Below are 23420 nucleotides of genomic sequence, written 5' to 3'. Positions count from 1 at the left end.
ACTACTGTACTTTAATAGTCATGAGAACCAAATCCCTGCAAAGCATCCTGGGAGAACAGTCCAGATCAGATCTTGCTGGAGTTATGGCAGCAGAACTCTGTGGGGTATCCAGAAGAAGAGAATTATTCTATGCCTATTTGGCGATCCAGGACAGTTTAGATTTTGCAAAATGCCCTATAACAAGACCAAGAACCGGATCTCTCATCCTCCTTCTGAAGTTGCCAGAAATAGAAAAATGTTTCCTCTTTTTAGTTTACTGAATTCATTTATTCTGACTTTTAAAAGCTGTGCCCTGCACCAGACAATCAAACACAGTTATCCATCATTTTGTTCCTGCCCTGTCTTAGATCAGGTAAGCATGCTGGACACTGAAGGATCTTTGCTCTGAAAGGTTAGCAGGGTACCAAGAAAGGGGAAGGAGGTCAGAAAAGGATAAAAATACAAGTACACTTGGCTTTAGTTGAAGTCTCTTGTTAATTCGGAGCTCTTGCCTGTAACAGCTGTGAGGCCAACAGCTGCCTACAACTGCATCTCCTGGCAAGTAACAGCTGGGTTACATTTTCCTGAGACGTGGATAAAATCAATTCTCTCTGACATTCCCAAACACTCACAAGTCAGTGCAAAAAATACTCTGACCTGCTAATTGAATGCAAGGATTTGGGTCACGCATTCACTCCCTAAGGCAGCAGCAGACAGGCAGCATTTCAGAGACACAAAGCTGCTCTTCTCTTTCCTCTTGAGTTGTGCTTTTTCCTCGCACTGCTCAACGGCACAGAGCCCACCATGCCACATCCAAATGTGGTGCCACTGAACAACCCAGGATCCAAGCCTGCAGAGCGCACCAGGCAGGCACATCCTCCAACTGCTGAGCCAGAATTCAAGAGTATACTTTTACATCTTGCTTCTTTTCTGGCATTTTAGACAAAGGTGACTTTTTACAAAATTTGGCATTTTTAAAACAACAAACAAAAACTTTGAAAGGTACCAGATTACACAATGTATTTTCCTCGGGGCAGGCACTCCAGACCCTCCAAGGTTTTATTTCCATCCATTCAAATTGCAGAGATGCACAGAATTTCAGGCCAGGAGGAACCACTATGATCATCTCGTCTGACCTCCTGCATAGCACAGACCACAGAACGTTAACCAGCAGTCCCTTCAGTAAGTAACCTGTAAGCGGTGCCCTACTAAGCTAATAACTTAGGGCTGAACTAGAACTCATTGTTTAGAATGGCATCCAAATTCAATGTAAAGTCTCCAAGTGGTGACCAATTTCCCACCTCCCTTGGTAAGCTGTTCCAGACATGCTGAACATAAATTTTGAATTTTTCCTAACATCAGATTCCAGACACTGCATTGTTACAAGTTGGCCTCTTCCTATGTAGGTCTAACCTTAATCAAGTCACCTCTTCACCTTCTTTTTGATAGTCCTCTGTTGCAATAAGTGGGCCTACAAAATTATCCTAAGTGTGAGCTCAACTGTAAAAAGTAAGTGAAAGTTCATCAAATGTCACAACAACAAATGCTGATGGGAAAAGGTGCAAAAAAGACAGAATGAATCAGCCCAAACGGAAAGGCCTACTGATCTAACTCAAGGGCTGTGCTAAGATCACACTTTGTAAACAAGAAAAGTGCAGAACCAGAAATCAGTGAACCAAAGTTTATATGTTGGAAACTAGGCCTAATTAGTGGACAAAATAATGAGAGGACAGGCTATTGCACCCATCACTGCCCTTTGGGGATCCTCAAAAAAGAGACTTGGCGGGAGGGGCTGTCCCTGCAACACTGGCTAGAAGCTGAAAAAAAGGGACAGAATGAGATTCATTATCATGGTTGCCACCTTCTCCTGGGACCCTGGACCTTCTTCATGTTAATCCTGAAAGGTGCCCTGACCAGACCAGGCCAGAGAGAAGGGAGCCAGATGACATTGCCACCTCCACTGGCTCTGCTAAATCCTGAATATCACTCCCTACTCCCCAAGTGTGTCCTTTTCCTTCGCCACATCCTCTCTCCTTCCCTATCTTTCTAACTTTGAATGTCTTTCTAATGTCTAATAAGAATCTGGCTTAGCTAGTCAAGAATGTATATTGTGCAGCCCTGCTGTGAGCCTGGGATCAGAAAGAGCAGCTAAATGCAATGTCTAAACAGCCCGATGCTGGTACGAGTTTGCCAGGTCTCGGCGTTGCTGATCAGACCATGTGCTGGGCCTGGATTTCTCCAGCAGTGAGGTTGCAAGTGAAAGTTAACACCAGAGGCAGCAGCTGCATTTTCTATCTTTGCTGTTCTTTCCTCTCCCCCTTTGTGTGCGTTTGTCTTTGTTTTGTCTTCATGCTAATCCCCAAAGCCAAATGCAAGTGCCCCGGCTCCTGCCCCACTGAAAAAGCAGCACCTGCTTCCGTAGGCGCCTCCTCTCCACCACATGGAATTTCTTGTAGTGGCAGTGCAGGCTTTGGTCCTTCCTGCAAAGGAGGGGAATAGAAAGAGGGAGCCAGTCTGTTCTAGCCTGTGAGATAACAAGAGAGGCTGCTCTCCACAGGCAAGCCATCAATTAAGCCAGAGCTCACTGTCAGTATCACACCCAGAGCTGCTGCTAATGGCAGTCTGAGAAACCATCCCTGGAGTCACCGCTCCCATGGGGCAGTTTGCATGTTTGCTCGAAAGACAGATCAGCAAAGGAAGCACCTCTTCACAGATGGCTTTTATTTAGGGTTATCCTAGATCTCACAAAACAAAGAGACCAGCTCCCCGTCCCTACTCCCATGACGCACACTCTACCCAGTCATCTTAGTCCTGTATTATAATGCCACTTCCCACACAAGACCCCTGTGCACACAGTTTCAACTGCACCTTGAGTTTGGATCTGAACCCACATCTCCAGAGGTGACAAGGAGCAGTCCATACACTGCGGCGCACGTGCACACTCACTCACGCACACTCACACTTGTCACTCACCAGATCACACTATCATTAACTAACTCCCTAGTCACCATTGATCTCACACCCTGATCAGAAATCAATGTATTTCGGGAAGTGCCATCAAACTGCACATGAGGTGCATGCTGCAAGAATCAAATCTGAATCAAGTCGTCACTGCAAAGAAATCAACGCCAATCCCTGCCTGTTTCACAGTGTCCGACGAATGGGTTTTTAGCTCTTTACAGACCTTGGGGGGAGGAGGGAAATGTTTTCAGAAAGGACTGATGACCTCATTGTATGGCAGAGAAATCCCCCTACCAGCACAGGGTAAGTTCAGCACATTTCCCAGTTGCAGAGCAATTGTTTAAACATGGCCAGAGCAATTACTCAGCAGGACAGGATTCATTCCAGTGCATTGCAGCAACTGTGTCTGCACCAGCAGCTCCTACTCCCCAAAGGAGGGTGGGGAGTGGGACAGGGAGAGACAGCACCCTTTACATGCCACTTACAAGGGGGCATTCACCGCAAAACTGCAAAATGAAAGTGTAGGCACTGTCTATATCCACCTCCATTGACAAATCTTTTCTTGTCAAGAGAAAGGATAGTCTTGTGGTCAAAGCACTCGACTAGGACCTTGGGCAAATTGCTCTGGCCCCAATCCCTCAAATCAAGGTTGCCCAGACAAGCTTAATTCAGCCCCCTTGTGCGTATGCATTAAGATACAGTCATTAATTACATGAAGACATGCACGTGTTTCCACAGGACCCCTGCCTCATTCAGTTCACAGGATGGATACCCTCTTGGGAGGAACAGGGTGGTGTAGTGAATAAAGCTGTTGTTTGCAGGACCCCGGCCTCATTTGCTGCAGAACCTAGAAAGCGAGAGGCAGGTAAGTACAGGAAGAGAACGGATGGTTATGGCAATTAACTGTCACCCGGGGAAGCTGGGTTCTATCCCTGCCTCTGCCACAAATTTCCTATGGGATGCTGGGCAAGTCACTTAGACCAAAATTTTCAACAATGGTCACTACTTGAATTAACCTGTTGCTCATTTTCTGAGCACTAAACTCAAGCCTGATTTTCAGAAGTGCTGAGGGTGGACAAATGGAATTCAAGTCAATGGGGCAGATCCTCAGCTCATGTAAACGGTCCTGGCTCTATGGAGCTCAGCTAATGCAGGCTGTCCTACCCCCATGAAGCTAAGATATTCACAGCAATGGAGGGTCGGCCCCAATAGAAGTTGCAAGTGCTCAGCACTTCCAAAAACTCAGGCCTTAGCTAGCCACCTTGGGCACCTGGTCTAAATGCAGTGGAAGCTTCTGCAAATTTTGTCCCACATCTCTTTGTACCTCAGTTCCCAATTTGTAAGCTGGAGTTAATACTCTGCTATGTTGTGAAGATACATTCAGTTCTGTTTGTGAGGCTCCGATACTACAGCACTACAGAAAAGGCTACGAGGAAATTAATAATTCTGTATTCAGAGCAGTTTGGACAGTGTGCAGTAAGGAAGGCTTGGAGCCTCACACTGAATAATGAGGATAAAAAGAAATATTGAACAGCCGCCTCATTCCCTAAGCACCGTCCATCTGTGCACTGAATGAGCCAGGGTCCTATGGGGAAAAACAGCATGTGAGCATGTAATTAGAGACTCATAATGCATATGCACAAGGGGCGAATTAAGGTGGCACAGGCACTTCCTAACGTCTGAGTGCTGGACTTTGTAACTTCAAGAACTGTTCTCTTAACATACGGTGAGGTTGTAAAACAGGATTTTATTCACACCTAAGTGCTGGAAGGTGGTACAGAGATTCGAGCTCTACTAGCCCACCTGAGCTGGATTCAAACCAGTGGCCAAGAAGGGAAATAAAGGCAAAGCGTTGATAATGCAAGACCGAGCCTAGATCACCGCTCTCTCCTGAGGCCTGGACAGACATGGGAGGGTGGGGAGTCTCCTGCCAAGCCTGTTCTAGTCAGATTCCTACACAAACACTTCCCTTCTGCTGATGGCCAGCATTTCCTGCTGGGTTGTTATAAAATCTGAAATCCCCCAATGGCTCCCAAATGCCCCTGCCTGGTTGGGGTGGGAAAAGGGGAATCTTAAATAGTGAAGGCAGGGGAACAGCCCCCTAACCTGTGGCACAGCTTACCCACAGGGAAACATTCCTCATTTTCGCATATGCCGATATCCGAAAGACAGCTGGTTAATAACAGGGGTGAATCTGAGGACAAACCTAGCCGTGTTGGGCACTGATCTGCAGTCGCTGTCTCTCTCATGTATATATAATCAGAGGCAGCTCTCATGACTAGAGCTGGTTACAGGGTGAGGTGCTGCTAGCATTTCCTCCTGGGATTACCATCTGTTCCACTCTGGAGAGGCCTCGGAGGCAGCTTTAATGGGAAGGAGAGGGCACCTGGCACTTTTAAAGTCTGCTTGCAAGATTCCTCTGGCTTCATTTGGTGATTCCCTGTGTGTTTGTTTAGTGCATTTTGTGGGAAATTTGTGTGGGGGCAGCAAATCAGGTATGCTTGCAAGCCCAGCATTATGCATCTCGCACACCTCCTGACAGGAGTATCACTGGGATCAACTGTCCTTTCTATTGGCTCAGTCAGGGACTTCTCTCTCTCCTGCAGGAATTCAGTGGTGACCTGAGCATTACCGGGGAATACAGCACAAGGGCATATGGAAGACATGGCAATGCATAACTCAGCTGCATTCTCATGACCACAAAAGACAGAACTTGTCTCTCCGAAGCCAGCACTGGCCCTGCACCATGCTACATATTCCGTGTCAGTGATATTCCGTGTCAGTGAGGTCACGAATACTAAAACCTGGTGACCTTGCTGCTTGGTTTCTACGCCCCTCCTCCCCACACACAGAACCACACATCACCCACAGAATTTACCAAAGGCCAGGAGAGGTCAGCCAGGGTCAAAGCCAAGGCAGCATTACTTTTAAAGGGGCTAAATAACATCAGGCCCATGACATCTGCAGCTCTGTAAGCAGAGGAAGAGACAATTACTCAGTAATCAGGTATTTTATAACTGCCAAGAGTTTGTTGCGGACACATTGCCAGCCCACTTAGAGTGTTCAGTGCACCCCTATGGTGCTGTCCTCACACGGAGCTGGAAGGACTTCTACTGACTTCAGTGGGCTTCAAATCAGGTCCCTAGGAAGGACATATGAGACAAGGCACAAGCTTAACGTGACATGGCATTGCCAGAGAAGTGCAGTGAGTCAATGACCCTGTCTAGTCAGTGCAAGACCCCGCTGGGGGAACTCAGAGAGGAAGGGATGGCCGTCAGAAGCAGAGAGAGGAGGAGAATGAGGGCCAGATGGGCACAGGGGGAAAGGCAGAACTCAGTTGCTCTCTGATCAACTCTGCTATTCAGCATCAAAGCATGGAACCAGAAAGCTGAGCACTTTAGGGTCCCATGAACCATATGTCTGCGATTTCTAAAACAAGGTCACCTTGTGCCCTGCCTGCCACCTTCTCCCCCTTAGCCAGGAAGGGTCTAGTGGGGGATGCTCACTGGAGTACTGCCACCCCCGCGGGGCACTGAGCTCCAGCAGCAGCATAGGTAGATCACAGGACACTGCACACACAGGAAGCTGGATCCTGGGGGATGCCAGCTGAAATACATCTCACAGCAGATTCCCTGTCAGTCAGACCTGGCTCCCATCTCACACTTGTCACCACCTAAACCAAACTCCTGTTTTCCCCGCACAGGCCCTTTGCACTGCTTTCCTTCTGCTCCACCCTGGAGAACACCTCCAGTCAGCATCCAGCCCCACAGCTGCAGGGGGACTGTTCTCTGCTCCCACACGCACGATGGAACCACATCCTGCCTCCAATGTCTTCCCACCACCCTCAAATTCAACCTCTCCTCTCCACCCCAGTGCCAAATCATTCATCTCTGCCCTGGTGCTCTCCCGCCTTCACCAGTGCAGCCTGTTCCTCTCGCATCTTCGTGCCAGTGACCTCGTCCCTCACAGCCCTGTACAAAACCCTGCTGCCAAGCCAGCTTCCTTCCCCACCACTGGCTCCCCTTTCCGCTGCCCATCAACTCTGGACAACTCCTCACCTTCAAGCCCCTGCACAGCGCAGCCCTTGCCCACACGTCTGGCCTGGTCTCTCTCTCTGGCAGGGTGACCAGACAGCAAGTATGAAAAATCAGGACAGAGTGTGGGGGGTAATACGTGCCCATATAAGAAAAATCCCCAAATATCGGGACTGTCCCGCTAAAATCGAGACATCTGGCCACCCTACTCCCTGGCCTCCTAAGAACACCAGATTCCAGACCCCACTGGCCTCCATGCTGTCCCTTTGCTTTGGGTGACCTTCTGTGCACTAGTCATCACACCCTAACTCATTCTAATTGCTCCTAAAACCTGCCTTTGGAGCATCGCCTACTGCGGAAAAAGGGCTGGACTTACATCAAAACCAAATAGCACTGGAGTTATCAATCCTTGTGCCCTTAATCCCCTGACCACCTGGTTTTCCTCCTGAGACCCATCCCCCTTCCCTGCCTTTTTCACTGTAAACTCTTTGTGGCAGGGACAGTGTCTGCAGAAGCAGCTTGCACACATGTATCACAGCAAGCCAGAAAAGGAAAGGATCACCTGACCATCCCCCAAGGACCATGGCAGCCGTGCCGCCTACAATACTACAGCCATCACGACCGCAAGAGTTAAGGTCACAAAATGGTTTCCTTTCTAGCCTGACCCTCATCTCCCCGTTTTCACATGCTCACAGCCCCCTGTGGAGCCACCCCTGTTCTAGGCTGGGCCCCTGCTCCGAGGCGAGGGGTTTTCCCAGTGTGACAGAATGCAGTCTGGCGTTTTTTTGTTACAGAGGCGTGGAACTAATTCCCCTCTGCCCATGCTTTTAAGGCAGGGCCACAGCACAAAGAGGCTAGGCCAAGTCATAGCCTGAGCTTGGCCTGGTCTGACTTCATTTAACAAGCATGTGCTACTACACACTGGCACTGCACAAGAGAGCGTCCCCTTCAGTCTACAGGGGCACACGTGGGCCTGACCCAGCTCCTGGCAAAGGTAACGGGCTCCTTTCCATTGACTCCCCTGGGGGCTGGATCAGGCCCTGAGACACGCTGCACGGCCAGCAGAGCGCACGCTGGTCAGCCTGAGGCAGTCCCAACTCCAGCAGCAAAGCTCTTAAATCAGCAACAGATTTTCTGTTTGCCCGTCAACTAAATCTAGGAAATTAAACGTAAAACAGGCTGCAAAGCTGCACTGTTAATCGGGAGCAGTGCTTAGGGTGCCTGCAGTGCTTAATCTATAATGAAAGAGGTGCCGGGGCTCAAGCAACTAGGCACCAGGGCTCAGCCCAGGCACAAATTAAGCCCGGGGCATCCACCTGAGACTCTGCAGCCCTGGTTTCAACTACCTGCTCTGCCGCAGACTTCCCAGGTGTCACCTGACCACTCTGTTCATCAGTTGCCCAGCTGTACAGTGGGGTAACAGCACAGCTGTACCGCACAGGGGTGCTGTCAGAAAGGCTCAGATACATGGTAATGGCGGCCTGTGACAGGGGGTCGAGTACCTTGAGAGGCTGGCCCAGGGGGTTTCCTGGGTTGTTTTATTTCTGTTTAGCATCTAAGCCACATCCCACCCTGGCACCATACAACAAAGATGCTAAATGGGTGGGTTGGCTTATAACCCTGGGGCTGCAGGCAGATAAAGATGAAAGGTTTTTTTGTTTTTTTTTACTGATCCTGCCCTTTCCCAACCTGGGAGAAAAGGGCCAAACCAAGCAACCAACACACATCCCAGGGTTTGGCAGCATTAGCACATGGACTGTCCCAGTCCCAGGAAATACCTACTGACACCCCTGTTCTCCTCATTATACAATTCCCCATTGACTTAATAGTCTAACCTGTTACAGCCATTAGTGGCCCTTGATAGCAATATCTGGTTCCCAGGTGTGTTTATGGGCTATAATCACCCAACCCATAAACTAAACCCTGAGGGAAGAGAAGAAAAAGAAAGCATCCAAAAAGCATGAAAAAACCCCAGAAAGCCCCTCAGAATACTTGATCAGCCTGTCACAGGGCCATCTGTCTATCTAGGTTCTCACCTCACGACCACACTACCTGAGAGCCTCACCATCATGAATGGATTTTATCCTCACAACACCCCGGTCAGTCAGGTAGAGAAAGATCAGCCCCATTTCACAGCTGAGGAACTGACTCTCAGAGAAATTCAGTGACTTGCCCAAGGTTCACACAGGGAGTCTGCAGCTGAGCTAGGAATTGAGCCAATGCCCAATCCACCAGGCCATTCTTCCTTCTCCGAGCACCTAAGATAGATCCACTGATCAATCCGGAAATGCAGAGTTCAGTTTCCCCCAGCAGTGTCATTGCAGCTGGGTTACACACATGGGCTAGCTCCTAGTTCTGGTTCCTGTGTTAAGTTTGCAGCTCAATATCTTTTTGTTTTGTCACGGCCCTGCGTGCTATGAAACACAGGACATGGAACAGGGCTGAGAACACCCTGCTGCTGGAACACTGGCATTTCCTGACTTTAGCCTAGGACAAGTGCCTCCACGCTGCTTCGTCCAAGCACACGGATGGGGAGTGGACTGAAACAGCGGGGAATAGGCAGCGTCTCTGCTCCATCCCCAGCACAGATGAGTCATTGCACCAGGACAAGTACCTGCACTTGGCGCAGCCACCTTGTCATCCCAGAGCAGGGGGAAAACTAGGAAGCAAAATATGACTGAGGTGCTCCAAGGGCCAATTCCAAATGAGAATGAGACTCCAGAGAGGAGAGACAGGTTGGCCCAGGGGTTAGAAGCTGGCTTGGGACTCATTTTCTCTGTGTTTCAGCTCCCCATCTGTAAAACGGGATAATAGTACCTCGCTGAGATGTCATGAAGGGATTTCCCCTCCCCCACAACAGTACTGTGGACATAAATACTTTAAAGACTGTTTGATTTTTAAAGTAAGCTAATAAAATCTAAAAACAAAACAAACAAAAAACCCTAAGCAGTGTTTTTACCCTTAACAGGGAGCAGAGCCAGAGACTCCAAGGGCTTGTCTAGATGGATAGTTAGCGTGCGGTGAGCTGGAGTGTAAATGTATAGCGCACTAACTGTCTGTGTGGATTCTACTAGCGTGCACCAAAAGTTCACTAGTGCACTTTAACTCTGCCACGGTTAGCAACAGTGCGGATGCCAAGCCTGGATAAGAGAGGAGGGTTCTGCAGTTGGGTTTGTGACTCACTTGGGTAAAATCTTACTGCACCAGAAATAGTTAAGTTAAACCAAAACCTGAGGACGGTAGGTGCAGCTGGAACTCAAAACCCAAGTACGACAGAACTCGGTGGCAGTTGAAAGGAAGCTGAGAGCTTGAGACATTGAATCCTAACAACGAAATCTGTAACAAGAGCAGGAGCATGGAATGTACATACTTTGTCAGTATGGGAAAACTGGCACAGGTTACGTGAAACTTGAAAAAATATCATCTCAATGTACTTGGCCTCAGTGAGACAAGTTGGGCAAGGAATGGCAAGCTGGTGTCAGACGGTGCTACAATCTTACATGAGGAAGGCCAAAGAAGAACTGGCAGAGGACAGTGAGAGAGGTTACTGAATGTGGTGGCATCACCTGGGCAGAAATACCACAACTAGCGAGTGACCATAATCAGGGGGGAACTGGACTGCCTGGTGTGTCAGCGGCACAGGGGGGACAAAGGTCTAAGGTAAGTGCACTTTGATCTACCTCACTCTGAAACACGAGTAGATCGCTTAGTGTGCAGTAGCAGGGCCCACACAGCCAGTTACTGCACAGCTAGTGCATGGCAGATTTACGCCCCAGCTTACCATGCGCAAACTCTCTGTTCATTCAAGCCCCCAAAAGTCCCCTAGGGACTTGGCTTTTGCTATGGATTATACATAGAAGATTCTCAAATACTATGGTGATGGGCAACAACAGAAAACCTTTAGGACTTGTCTACACAGGAAAACTTATCAGTATAATTATACTGCTATAGCTTCCCATATGGATTCTCTTATGTGGAATAACAGATTTTCAGTTTTGCTTATGTTGCATAATAAGCAACATGCTAGTAAATTTCCCCTTGTAGACAAGACCTCAGACAGATGCTCTGTCACTTGCTCTGTTTCACTTTGCAATAAGGAGGACTCAGACTAGGTATCAAGAATTAAACTTACACAGGATTTTTTTCCCCCTTATAACTCCCATTTGCAAATAGAATTACAGTATACTTCTGCATTTGTATCTTTCGGGGTACGCCTCCTTCAAAAACAAAACAAAGCTGTATTTTATAAAAGGGGGACTTAGAACCCTGAAAGAGTTGTGAAACTCTTAGCATCAAAAAACAGAACAAACGTAAAAGAAAACAAGGGAATTCAAAACACAAAACACTATATTTAAAATAATGTTGTTATGACCCAAGTGGAGAAAAGGAAGGAATTACTCCAGATGATAATACCTAGCTCTTTTCCTCCATAGACCCTACAACACTTCACAATCTGCATTCAAGTGTCACAATATCCCTTTTACAGGGTACAGAGAGGGGAGTGACTTGTGCATGGTCACAGAGCAGAGCAGTGGCAGACAGCCCAGGTTTCCTAAGTGCAGTGCCCTATCCACTAGAGAACATTGCCTCCCATTAGGTACACAAACAATGGATAGAACATAGTCAGATGCTTCCCTCTTCACCCCAACACATACACTTTGTTTTTAATACAGCTACACATTGAAGTGAGCCAAAGATAGCAGGTGCCCTTATATTTGAACCTCCAGCATTCTGGTTTACGCCCAAACTCAGGCCTGGTCTACACCACAAATTGACATAAGCCACCTCACGTCAACCTAGTTGTGTATGTGTCTACGTTTGTGTGTGACTCCCACCAATGCGAGTGCCCCATTATGGCGACGCAGTAACACGGCCATGTACTGATGCTGACGCAGTGCAAATGTAGACACTGCGTGACCTGCGTCAACCTTAAAAGTCCTCCGGCAGCTGTCCCACAATGCTTGATAATGACCGCTCTGGTCATGATTGTGAGCTCCACTGCCCAGTAGTCATGAAGACCAGAGACCACCCTCCCTTGTTTAAAAACCTCATGAATTTTTGCAATGCCTTTCCTGGATTGCCCAGCTTGGCGAGTACACCCAGCTCCAGCCTGGAGCAGACAGGAGGTATTGGATCTCCTGGGCCTGTGGGGAGAAGAGGCTGTGTAGGCACAGCTACAGAACAGCCAAGAAACATGGACCTCTATGAGCAGATTGCACATGGGATGCAGGCAAAGGGGAACAACAGGGACTGGCAGCAGTGACCATAAGAACAGCCATACTAGGTCAGACTGATTGACTGTGGCCAGTAACAGAGGCTCCCAAGGGAACGAACCAAACAGGCAATTTCAAGTGATCCATCCCATCATGCAGTCCCAGCTTCAGGCAAAGCAAAGGAAACACATCAGGCATACCACAAGGCAACAGTCAGTCCGAGGCCAAACCACAAACATGCCACTTTTACAACAAGCTACATGCATGGCAGAGACCCACCACCACCAGCCCGCAGACCAGACCTGACACCACCAAGGACCCCGAGACGCACACCCCTGCCGTGAACAGCAAGGACAAGGAGGTGGAAGGTAGACATTTGACTGAGGGAGGGGGCAGCTATGGTGCAATCCAGGACCCATTTGAGTCTCCACTGCAGTCGAGCATGGACGGGCCTGATGCAAGGGAAGGAGCCTCGAGAAAGTGAGTGAATACATTTCCCATTACTGATGGTGCCCAGCCCCAGCGGAGCAGGACACAGTTAAGGACTTTTTATTAATTTACTCGTATCAGTAAGAAGTAGCAATACGACCTGTAGACATGGGGCAGAGGGGTGAGGGTGGGGGGTAGAGAAGAGGCTGTGCAGAGCAGTTTGTTTATGTACAGAGGGAAGTCCCTTGACTCCTCCTGAGAGATCCTGATGAAACCTTCATGGCGGTCCTCTGCAATCCTCTCCCAAAACTTTCTTGGGACAGCAGCCTAGTTTCTTCCTTGGCAGTAGGACGCTTTCCCACGCCACACCACAATAAATTCTGCAGACACCACTCTAGTAAACAGCCTAGCGGTCAGGATGCCAGCAGAAGCTATGCTCTGTGCCTTGGGCCTGGTCTACACTGTGTGTGGGGGGTGGGGGGGAAGGATCAATCTAAGTTACGCAACTTCAGCTACGTGAATAATGTAGCTGAAGTCAATGTACTTAGATCGACTTACCGTGGTGTCTTCCCCCGTCGACTCTGCCTGCGCCTCTTGCGGTGCTGGAGTACAGGAGTCGAGGGGAGAGCTCTCGGGGATCGATTTATCGCGTCTAGACTAGACACAATAAATCGACCCCTGCTCGATTGATTGCTGCCTGCCGATCTGGTGGGCAGTGTAGACATACCAGGGCTGGTGGAAAACAGTGCCAGTGCCCTATATTCGTAGTTTCATGAAACCAAACAATTCCCTCCTTATTCCACCCCCACCCCAGCGGGCCATGCTCACTGTGGCTGGAGCTGCGAGAGGGGCCGTGCACAAGCCCCCTGAAGCAGAAGTGTCAATAAACATGTCTGGTTTAAAACTTTAGGGGAGCAAGGGAAGGAAGTTCTGAAATTGACCTTGCGTTTCCATTGTGACTCTATGGGCAATGGTACCTGTGTGTGTTTTATATGCAGCTGCTGACATTGCAGCACCCATGGAACACCTGAGCCAGATGAGGAGGAGATAGAAGAGGACTTGGGATGACATGTTCAGTGAGATCTTGCAAGCCAGGGCTGCATCAGACCATCAGCTAAGGGCCTGGAGGATGAACATTGCAGACAGCCTGGAGAAGGAAGGATCAGACAGGAAAAAGGCCCAGGAGTCCCAGCAGGAAAAGGAGAGGGCATGGGCGGAGCCCCTGTTTGGGGAGGCTAATCCCCAGCTCCATCCCTTCTGCCTGCATGCTCCCTCCCTCCCCACAACTGGAGCCCCGAGACACCCCTCCTCCCCCATGGCCAGAGGAGCCCCAGAGCCAGCTGGAGCCCTGAGCCCCCTCCCGCCGCCAGAGCACTGAGTCCCCCCCCCACCCCGCACTGTGGCCAGAGGAGCCCCAAGCCCGCTGGAGCCTCCCCAGCCGTGTCGCACCTTCCCACACCCCAAGCTGCCCCATGGGAAAAGCTCTGGTTTCTTCTCTTCTGGGAGAAGAACCCAAGCTTTTGATATGCTCTGGGGAGATTACTAATGAACCCAGGATGCTGAATAGCAAATACCGTCTCCTCAGCCACCCCTGCATGGGGCATAGTAATAAGCAAAAACTTCCCCCACCAAACCCGCAACCGGTGACCAGCAGCCACAGCTGTGCCAGGGCAGGCTCAGCCTTCCCTGACCTATTATACCAGCCACCCATGGGAGAGGGAGATGCATCAGGACATAATGGGGAAGTACCACAAGTAGCACAGATGCTGCAGACTCCAGTGGACCTACAGGTTCAACAATCACAGTCTCGCCTCCCTTTGCAGTCAGCGGAGAACTCCATTGCATCACTTCCCTACAGCCTCCATCAACATTTCACAGGGCATCAAGGGTGGCATCCCCACCCCTACCACTCTGCACCAGGGGACAGTAAGGACAACCCAGCTTCACATGCATTGACCAGTGAGAGTCATTGTTCCTGTATGTGTAGCCGAAATGGACTGAAATGAACATGAATGTTCTTTCACCTTGTTTGGTTCTTTTCCTTTATTTCCAAAGTCTTTATTGTATTTCTTCTTTAATTGTATATAGTGTCTATGCACTGGTTTTGGTACACAATAAAAATCTATTTTTGAGAATTTAATTCGTGTTTATTTCACAATCTATGATACCGAATGCCTAGTATTACTGAAAGTGCCCAGCTATTTGGTATTGTATAGAACTCATGGGATCAGTGACAAACAGTGCAATAATTATAAAAGTACACCATGCACCACAACATTAACAGGTACATTAGCAAACAGCATTATAATCCCAAATTTTCACCAAGCACCAGTAGCTGAATCTTTGCTTGGTGCTGTTGAGGCGGTCAATGTACGGCTTCACAAGCCAGAGGAGCAAGGGGGAGGCTGGGTCCTCCAGGTTCACTACTGGCATTTCAGCATTGCCAGTGATAAATCTGCCAGTCAGGAAAGTCAGTCCCCGCTTGTAGCTTTCCAAACAGTCCTGTGTTCTTAAAGATACAAGCATCATGCACCTTCCCAGACCAACCAACTTTGAAGTCAGTGAAGCGTCTCCAGCAATCCACCAATACTTGCATAACCACAGAAAGTAGCCCTTTCTGTTGGTGTACTCTGTGCCAAAGTGGACTGGTGCCAAAATAGATATGTGTGCGCTATCGCCCCACTGCAGTTCAATAACCACACTGCGGTGAATCCCGCACATTGCTGACAGTCACAGTCCTGCATAGCAGGAGACGATTAATGGCCCTGCGCACTTGCATAACAATGGCCCCCAGAGTGGATTTTCCAACTCCAAACTGAATTCCTAACTGTGCAAGCTTCCACAGTGTGATCACCTCTTGCTTCTCAACTGTCAGCGCAGCCCGGCTTGACAAAGCCCTGGCTGGGATGATTTAGTTGGTGTAGGTCCTGCTTTGAGCAGGGGGTTGGACTAGAGGATCTCCTGAGGTCTCTTCCAACCCTGAGATTCTATGATTCAATGATTCATTCTGGTGTCCCTGCGCTGGAGGACTGGGGTGAGCTGGACACACAGATCCAGGAATGTGACGTTCCGCACCCAAAAGTCCTGCAGCCTCTGCTCGTCCTCTCAAACCTACAATGTGACGTGATCTCACCAGTCAGTGATCAGTTGTCAGGCCCAAAAGGAGCTCTCCACATCTGCAGCTGCTCTATGAACACCATCATCAGTCTTAAATTGGTTTTTGCTATATCCCACAGCAATCATCATTTCCCCTCTGCTGCAGTCCTTCTTGTGGCTCTGCAGATTCCAGAGGAACATGCGTCCCATATTTAAAACACTCATGACAATAGTGCAGAGCTGTACAGGCTCCATGCTTCTGTCAGTGCATGTTTGTAGGATTTTTAAAATTGTGGGATAGGAATAGCACAATGGAGAAAGTTGCATGATGGGAACTGACCCCTCACTCCTAGTCACTGCTGTGTGTCTCATTTTTGCCTCACCATGCAGTGCCAAAATTTCCCAAAAGAGAGTGTGCCAGAAAATGACAAGTTGCACACTGGTATACCTAACCATGGTGCACTGCACTGTGCACTGACACAAGCATTCCTATTGAGTACACACAGCACTGAGGCAAAGAGGCAAGTATGTACGCGTAAAAGCTAAATACCAACAGTGGTGGCTTTATGCTGACATAACTTACATCAACCAAAGTTTGCAGTGTAGACATGGCCTCAGGTACTACAGCAGTGCACATTATAGAAAACCCCAAAATACAGAGAACTTCAGATTGGGAGGGAGGGGGAGGTTATTGGTCCCTTAATAAAACATGTTTCAAGGAGTAGCTTGATTTTTCTGTACATTTTCCTTGTGTAGGAAGCACTCGGAACAGCCTTTATGATGTAGAGCTACACACAGAAAGCCTGATTCTCTATTGCCCTACATATTGTGTCCTCATTTCACTTCGGGCAAAGCAAGCATAAAACCCTACCACTTCTTTACTGGGAAGCATTTTACAGCCATTTTGTGCAGGAGTAAGCAGCAGCATGAGGTACACAGCATAAGACAACAAGGTTCCTAATAATGAAGCATACAATGTTCAGATAGGCACAACGTCTACCCAGCAACACAGTCCACAGTCACTCAATTGCATACTCAGCAATCATAAATTCATATCCGTTTTTCACATGCAATGCACCCAGGTGCCAGTGCAGGGAGTATACTGCAAGTCCATAAAATACACGTTGCCTTTTTTAGGCTGTGGAAAACAAGACTCCAACACAACAAACTAAGCACATGGCTTCATTTTTCAGCTCTCTTCCAAGTTATCAGCACACACTTATTAGCCTGGAAAAATTAAGTTTTTAATGACGGTTACACACAGAACACAAATACAAATATTTCTTTTTTTAAAAAAAGATACAATTCATCTACTATAATAAGCCTCCTTTACGTTCCCACAATCCAGCTGTATCTAGAGAAGGACGCACTCGCCAGTGGATGGCCAGAGCAGAGTCATCAACCAATAATAACAAGAAACTGGAGCCTCTTATAAGTGCCAACAATTCCTGATAAAACACTAAGTCCACCTCTGGTTTTAAAAAGCACTTAGATGGTGCAGCCTTTCCATAGCCTTTGACTCCAATTCCTGAAGCATGACTAGTATTACATTTAAGCACTCAGCAGACTAGAACCAAAACCTACAAGGCACCTTGGCTTCATTTTAATTGGTTACCTTTTGGATTGATTCAAGATAGCTATCAGGGAGTTGGATATGGGTTTGGATCCGGAATCACTGGGTGAAGTTCTCTGCCTGTGTTATGCAAGAGATGATCATAACAGCCCTGTTTGGCTTTAACATCTATTAATCCAGAGAGCCCTTACAAGCTCACTACATAGACGTTTTAAGACAAACCTTGCAAGCCACATCCCACGTTCAAAAAGGAATTGTTCCTCAGCAGCTGTGAACTGCACCGAGACGGTTTGTATTCAAACAACTAAAACTAACAAAACACCTTTAACACCTGATCCACTTCCTGCCCTAAAATGAAATTCAGAGGATAAAACCATAGGCAATCTCAGCTGCTGTTGACTATACCTAGCAGTCAAGACCACATCTTTTTCTTGGTGTTGCATAGGTAACAGGCTGCTCATTAAGAAGGGTGAGGATCTGTGCACTGTAATAGCGCCATAAAGCAGCACATACTTGTGATTAGGAAGTCCTGAAGATTTCAAGGTATTGCTGACACCAGTACAGGGCTCTTCATTCTCTGTAAGAGAATGCCCCCAAGCCTTTTCAGTAGGGTTTTATGCAATGTGCCCAATTTAGTAACATTACACTAGCATTACAGTCGTTCCCCATGATAACTGGGTGTCAGCATAATGATTAGGTGGGTATTAGCGGAGCCTGCCAGCTCCCAGTCAGGACACGCACACAATGACACAATTCCACAAAGCACTCAAAGGAATGTGAGGATCTTTCCGCTCTCTCTGGTTCCACAGGGTGACATTTGTCAATGAACACTACAAGCAAAACAGAATGGGACACCCGGATACTCTGCATTCGCGGGGAGGCTGGAAATCCCAGCATTAACAGGAAGACTTCCTGCACCACTCCCTTCCACGCAAGCAGGCAGAAGAGAATCCGAACCCGCCTTAGGATTCCCAGGCAACAGGCAGGGAAGCAGTTTTGCTCACCCCTATTCTACCAAGCTGAGCTGCAAAACACACACACACAGAGACACACACAGCAATAAATGGCTGGCGGGATTCCCACTGTCCATGCAATGTTCATAGGTTAGCGATTTCTCTCCTTCCATGCTCTTCCAGAACCCTTCCCTTCTAGTGCTGGGGTGCAGAGTCGGAAATGGGGTGATGTAAGATGGGCTGTCGGTGTCGGGATTGGGGGCGGGGAATGGGGAGGGTGGTGTTGGAAGGGCAAAGGAATGTGGAGGGGGTGGGGTAACTGCAGTCCTTTACATGCCCAGGTTACTGTAGGTGTTGTAGGGGGTGGGATGGAGATGGGGGGGACAGGACTTTACACAACCAAGTTGCTCTAGGTGTTACAGGTTGGGGGTTGAGGCATGCAGATGTGGAGTGCAGAGTAGGATGTGGGGGTGCAGAGGGATGCCAGGGTCCCTTACATGCCCAGGTCGCTGCAGGTGTTGCAGAACTCCATGTGGTTGCAGGGGGGTGCAGGGCGGGATGTGGGGGTGCACGAGAGGATAAGGGGGTACCAGGGGTCCCTTACATGCCCAGGTCGCTGTAGGTGTTGCAGAACTCCATGTGGTTGCAGGGGGGTGCAGGGCGGGATGTGGGGGTGCAGGAGAGGATAAGGGGGTACCGGGGGTCCCTTACATGCCCAGGTCGCTGTAGGTGTTGCAGAACTCCATGTGGTTGCAGGGGTGCAGGGCGGGATGTGGGGTGCAGGAGAGGATAAGGGGGTACCAGGGGTCCCTTACATGCCCAGGTCGCTGTAGGTGTTGTAGAACTCCATGTGGTTGCAGGGGTGCAGGGTGGGATGTGGGGTGCAGGAGAGGATAAGGGGTACCGGGGTCCCTTACATGCCCAGGTCGCTGTAGGTGTTGCAGAACTCCATGTGGTTGCAGGGGGGTGCAGGGCGGGATGTGGGGGTGCAGGAGAGGATAAGGGGGTACCGGGGGGTCCCTTACATGCCCAGGTCGCTGTAGGTGTTGTAGAACTCCATGTGGTTGCAGGGGGGTGCAGGGCGGGATGTGGGGGTGCAGGAGAGGATAAGGGGGTACCGGGGGGGTCCCTTACATGCCCAGGTCGCTGTAGGTGTTGCAGAACTCCATGTGGTTGCAGGGGGTGCAGGGCGGGATGTGGGGGTGCAGGAGAGGATAAGGGGGTACGGGGGGTCCCTTTCATGCCCAGGTCGCTGTAGGTGTTGTAGAACTCCATGGGGGTGCCGGGGGGTGCAGGGCGGGATGTGGGGTGCAGGAGAGGATAAGGGGTACCAGGGTCCCTTACATGCCCAGGTCGCTGTAGGTGTTGTAGAACTCCATGTGGTTGCAGGGGGGTGCAGGGCGGGATGTGGGGGTGCAGGAGAGGATAAGGGGGTACCGGGGGTCCCTTACATGCCCAGGTCGCTGTAGGTGTTGTAGAACTCCATGTGGTTGCAGGGGGTGCAGGGCGGGATGTGGGGGTGCAGGAGAGGATAAGGGGGTACCGGGGGGTCCCTTACATGCCCAGGTCGCTGTAGGTGTTGTAGAACTCCATGTGGTTGCAGGCCTGCACCCAGCCCACCACCCAGGTGTGGCGGCGCGGGATGGGCGGCATGGTGCCCCGGGCGGCGGCGCGGAAGTAGGGCGTGCGGTAGCGCAGCACGACGGGCGAGCTCTCCTCGATGGCGGTGGCGCCCGGCTCGATGGTGGCGGACACGTCGCTCAGGACGATGTTGTCGCGCCGCACGCGCGCCTTGCACGCGACGCTCTGCAGGCAGCCCATGGCCTCAGGCGGGCCCCGGCCCGGCTCCCCGCGGCCGCTGCTCCGGGCGGGGCGGGGCGCAGCGCTGCCGCCGGCCGCCCCCGCCCGGCCGCGCACCGCAGCCTGGCCCGCCCGCTCACCTGCGCCGCCGCCGCCGGGGATGCTCGGCGGAGCGGGCGCGGTTCGCAGCGCCGCGCGCGTCCCTCGCCGGCTGCCGTCCGCCCCCCCCGCCCCCAGCCGCACGCGGCGCCGGCTCGGCCGGGGGCGGGGAACCGCGGGGAGACATGGAGGGGTTCAGGTGGGCGATAGGGGCTTGCATGGGGCAGGGACATAGGGGCTCACTTGGGGGCAGGGGCATGGAGGGTGCACATGGGGGCAGGGGCATGGAGGGCTGCACATGGGGGCAGGGGTACAGAGGGGTTTGAGTGGGGGCGGAGGGATAGAGCTGCTCAGGGGAAGAGACAGGGGCTCACATGGGGGCAGGAGTACAGGGGTTTGAGTGGGGCGGAGGGCTAGAGCTGCTCAGGGGAAGAGGCAGGGGCTCACATGGGGCAGGGGTACAGAGGGGTTCTGAGTGGGGCGGAGGGATAGAGCTGCTCAGGGAAGAGACAGGGGCTCACATGGGGCAGGGGTACAGGGGTTTGAGTGGGGCGGAGGGATAGAGCTGCTCAGGGAAGAGGCAGGCGCTCACATGGGGCAGGGGTACAGAGGGGTTTGAGTGGGGCGGAGGGATAGAGCTGCTCAGGGAAGAGGCAGGGGCTCACATGGGGGCAGGAGTACAGAGGGGTTGAGTGGGGCGGAGGGATAGAGCTGCTCAGGGGAAGAGACAGGGGCTCACATGGGGCAGGGGTACAGAGGGGTTTGAGTGGGGGCGGAGGGATAGAGCTGCTCAGGGGAAGAGGCAGGGGCTCACATGGGGCAGGGGTACAGAGGGGTTTGAGTGGGGGCGGAGGGATAGAGCTGCTCAGGGAAGAGACCGGGGCTCACGTGGCGGGCCGGGGTACAGAGGGGTTTGCGTGGGGTGGAGGGATAGAGCTGCTCAGGGAAGAGACAGGGGCTCACATGGGGCAGGGGTACAGGGGTTTGAGTGGGGCGGAGGGATAGAGCTGCTCAGGGGAAGAGGCAGAGGCTCACATGGGGGCAGGGGTACAGGGGGTTGAGTGGGGCGGAGGGATAGAGCTGCTCAGGGAAGAGGCAGGGGCTCACGTGGGGGCAGGGGTACAGAGGGGTTTGAGTGGGGCGGAGGGATAGAGCTGCTCAGGGAAGAGGCAGGGGCTCACATGGGGCAGGGGACAGAGGGGTTGGAGGGGGGGGGGTGGGATAGAGGTGCTCAGGGGAAGAGGCAGGGGCTCACATGGGGCAGGGGTACAGAGGGGTTTGAGTGGGGGCGGAGGGATAGAGCTGCTCAGGGGAAGAGGCAGGGGCTCTAGAGGGGGGCAGGAGTACAGGGGGCGTTGAGATGGTGCGGAGGGATATAGCTGCTCAGGGGCAGAGGCAGGGGCTCACATGGGGCAGGGGACAGGGGGGGTTGAGTGGGGGCGGAGGGATAGAGCTGCTCAGGGGAAGAGGCAGGGGCTCACATGGGGGGCAGGAGTACAGGGGGGTTTGAGTGGGGGCGGAGGGATAGAGCTGCTCAGGGGAAGAGGCAGGGGCTCACATGGGGCACGGGTACAGGGGGTTTGAGTGGGGCAGAGGGATAGAGCTGCTCAGGGGAAGAGGCAGGCGCTCACATGGGGCGCGGGGGAACAGAGGGGTTTGAGTGGGGCGGAGGGATAGAGCTGCTCTGGGGAAGAGGCTGGGGCTCAAATGGGGCAGGGGTACAGGGGTTTGAGTGGGGCGGAGGGATAGAGCTGCTCAGGGAAGAGGCAGGGGCTCACTTGGGGCTGGGGTGTAGTGGGGTTTGTGTGGGGGCGGAGGGATAGAGCTGCTCAGGGAAGAGACAGGGGCTCACATGGGGGCTGGGGGCAGGGGTTGAGTGGGGCGGAGGGATAGAACTGCTCAGGGAAGAGGCAGGGGGCTCACATGGGGGCTGGGGGTAGGGGTTGAGTGGGGCGGAGGGATAGAGCTGCTCTGGGAAGAGACAGGGGCTCACATGGGGCAGGGGTACAGAGGGGGTTGAGTGGGGGCGGAGGGATAGAGCTGCTCAGGGGAAGAGGCAGGGGCTCACATGGGGCACGGGTCCAGGGGGGGGTGAGTGGGGGCGCCGGGATAGAGCTGCGCAGGGAAGAAGCAGGGGCTCACATGGGGCAGGGGTACAGGGGGGTTTGAGTGGGGGCGGAGGGATAGAGCTGCTCAGGGAAGATACAGGGGCTCACATGGGGCAGGGGTACAGGGGGGCTTGAGTGGGGGCGGAGGGATAGAGCTGCTCAGGGGAAGAGGCAGGGGCTCACATGGGGGGCAGGGGGGTAGAGGGGTTTGAGTGGGGCGGAGGGATAGAGCTGCTCAGGGGAAGAGGCAGGGGCTCACATGGGGCAGGGGTACAGAGGGGTTTGAGTGGGGGCGGAGGGATAGAGCTGCTCAGGGGAAGAGGCAGGGGCTCACATGGGGGGCAGGGGGACAGAGGGGTTTGAGTGGGGGCGGAGGGATAGAGCTGCTCAGGGGAAGAGGCAGGGGCTCACATGGGGGGCAGGGGTGTAGAGGGGTTCAAATTAGGCACAGAGGTATAGAGGGGCTCATGGGAGTAGGAGGTGTAGAGGGGCTCATATGGGCAGCAGGGGTCTAGAATGGCTCATGTGGGGAGCGAGGTCTGGGGTGTAGAGGCGTTGATGTGGAAGTCCCAGGCAGCGACAGAAGTAGAGGAGGGCATGCAGGCAGGCAGGGATTTGCGTGGTAGTGGGGCCACGGCGAGGGTGAGGCAGAGTTCGCGGGGTGCAGGGATTCACAGGACAAGGTGGGGCTTTGGCCAAGGGATAGCTTAGGGCACATGCACAGTGTTCACAGAGGGGGCTGGGCCAGTGTGTATTGCATGGCTCCCGTGTGGCGCCTCATGCGGCGGGGGGAGCAGTTCATATGTGGTGTGTCAGGTGGAGGTGGGGCAAGGGGTGTCACAGGGCACATGTGCGGTGCCTCACATTTAGGGTGTGGGTGAGTTGGTTACTCCAGGGGGTGTCTATGACCAAATGCATCCCTGCTGTATTCACACCCTACCTAATAATGTAACACTCTTTGTGCAAACTATGCCGTGTGAGGTATCATTTGAAAACTAACTCCTCACTGGACCATAATATCATGATGAAACAGGTGCAGTAACAGTAAAGCTATGAACATTATCTGAAATCATAGCTAAATTGTGTTTACCAGACAAGTCTGGGGAGGGCATAAACCATTCTTTAGCAAGGAAGACAGGTTGATCTGCATCTTAGCAAACAACAACATGGGACCT

General features: G+C 51.7%; 1 protein-coding gene across 1 annotated transcript in view; it reads right to left on the bottom strand.

Moving 5' to 3' along the window:
• Window positions 1-20059, bottom strand: part of FAM78B (family with sequence similarity 78 member B) — a 33725-nt gene extending 13666 nt beyond the window's left edge. Inside the window, exon 1 of the mRNA XM_039483091.1 lies at window positions 19797-20059. Coding sequence (XP_039339025.1) covers window positions 19797-20059 — 263 coding nt within the window. The remainder of the gene's footprint in view (window positions 1-19796) is intronic.
• Window positions 20060-23420: the final 3361 nt, after the last annotated feature.

This window comes from Mauremys reevesii, linkage group 8 (genome assembly GCF_016161935.1).
Source record: "Mauremys reevesii isolate NIE-2019 linkage group 8, ASM1616193v1, whole genome shotgun sequence".
NCBI lineage: Eukaryota > Metazoa > Chordata > Testudines > Geoemydidae > Mauremys > Mauremys reevesii.
Note: the sequence above shows the minus strand (reverse complement) of the source record. Positions and strands in the feature narration are given on the sequence as shown.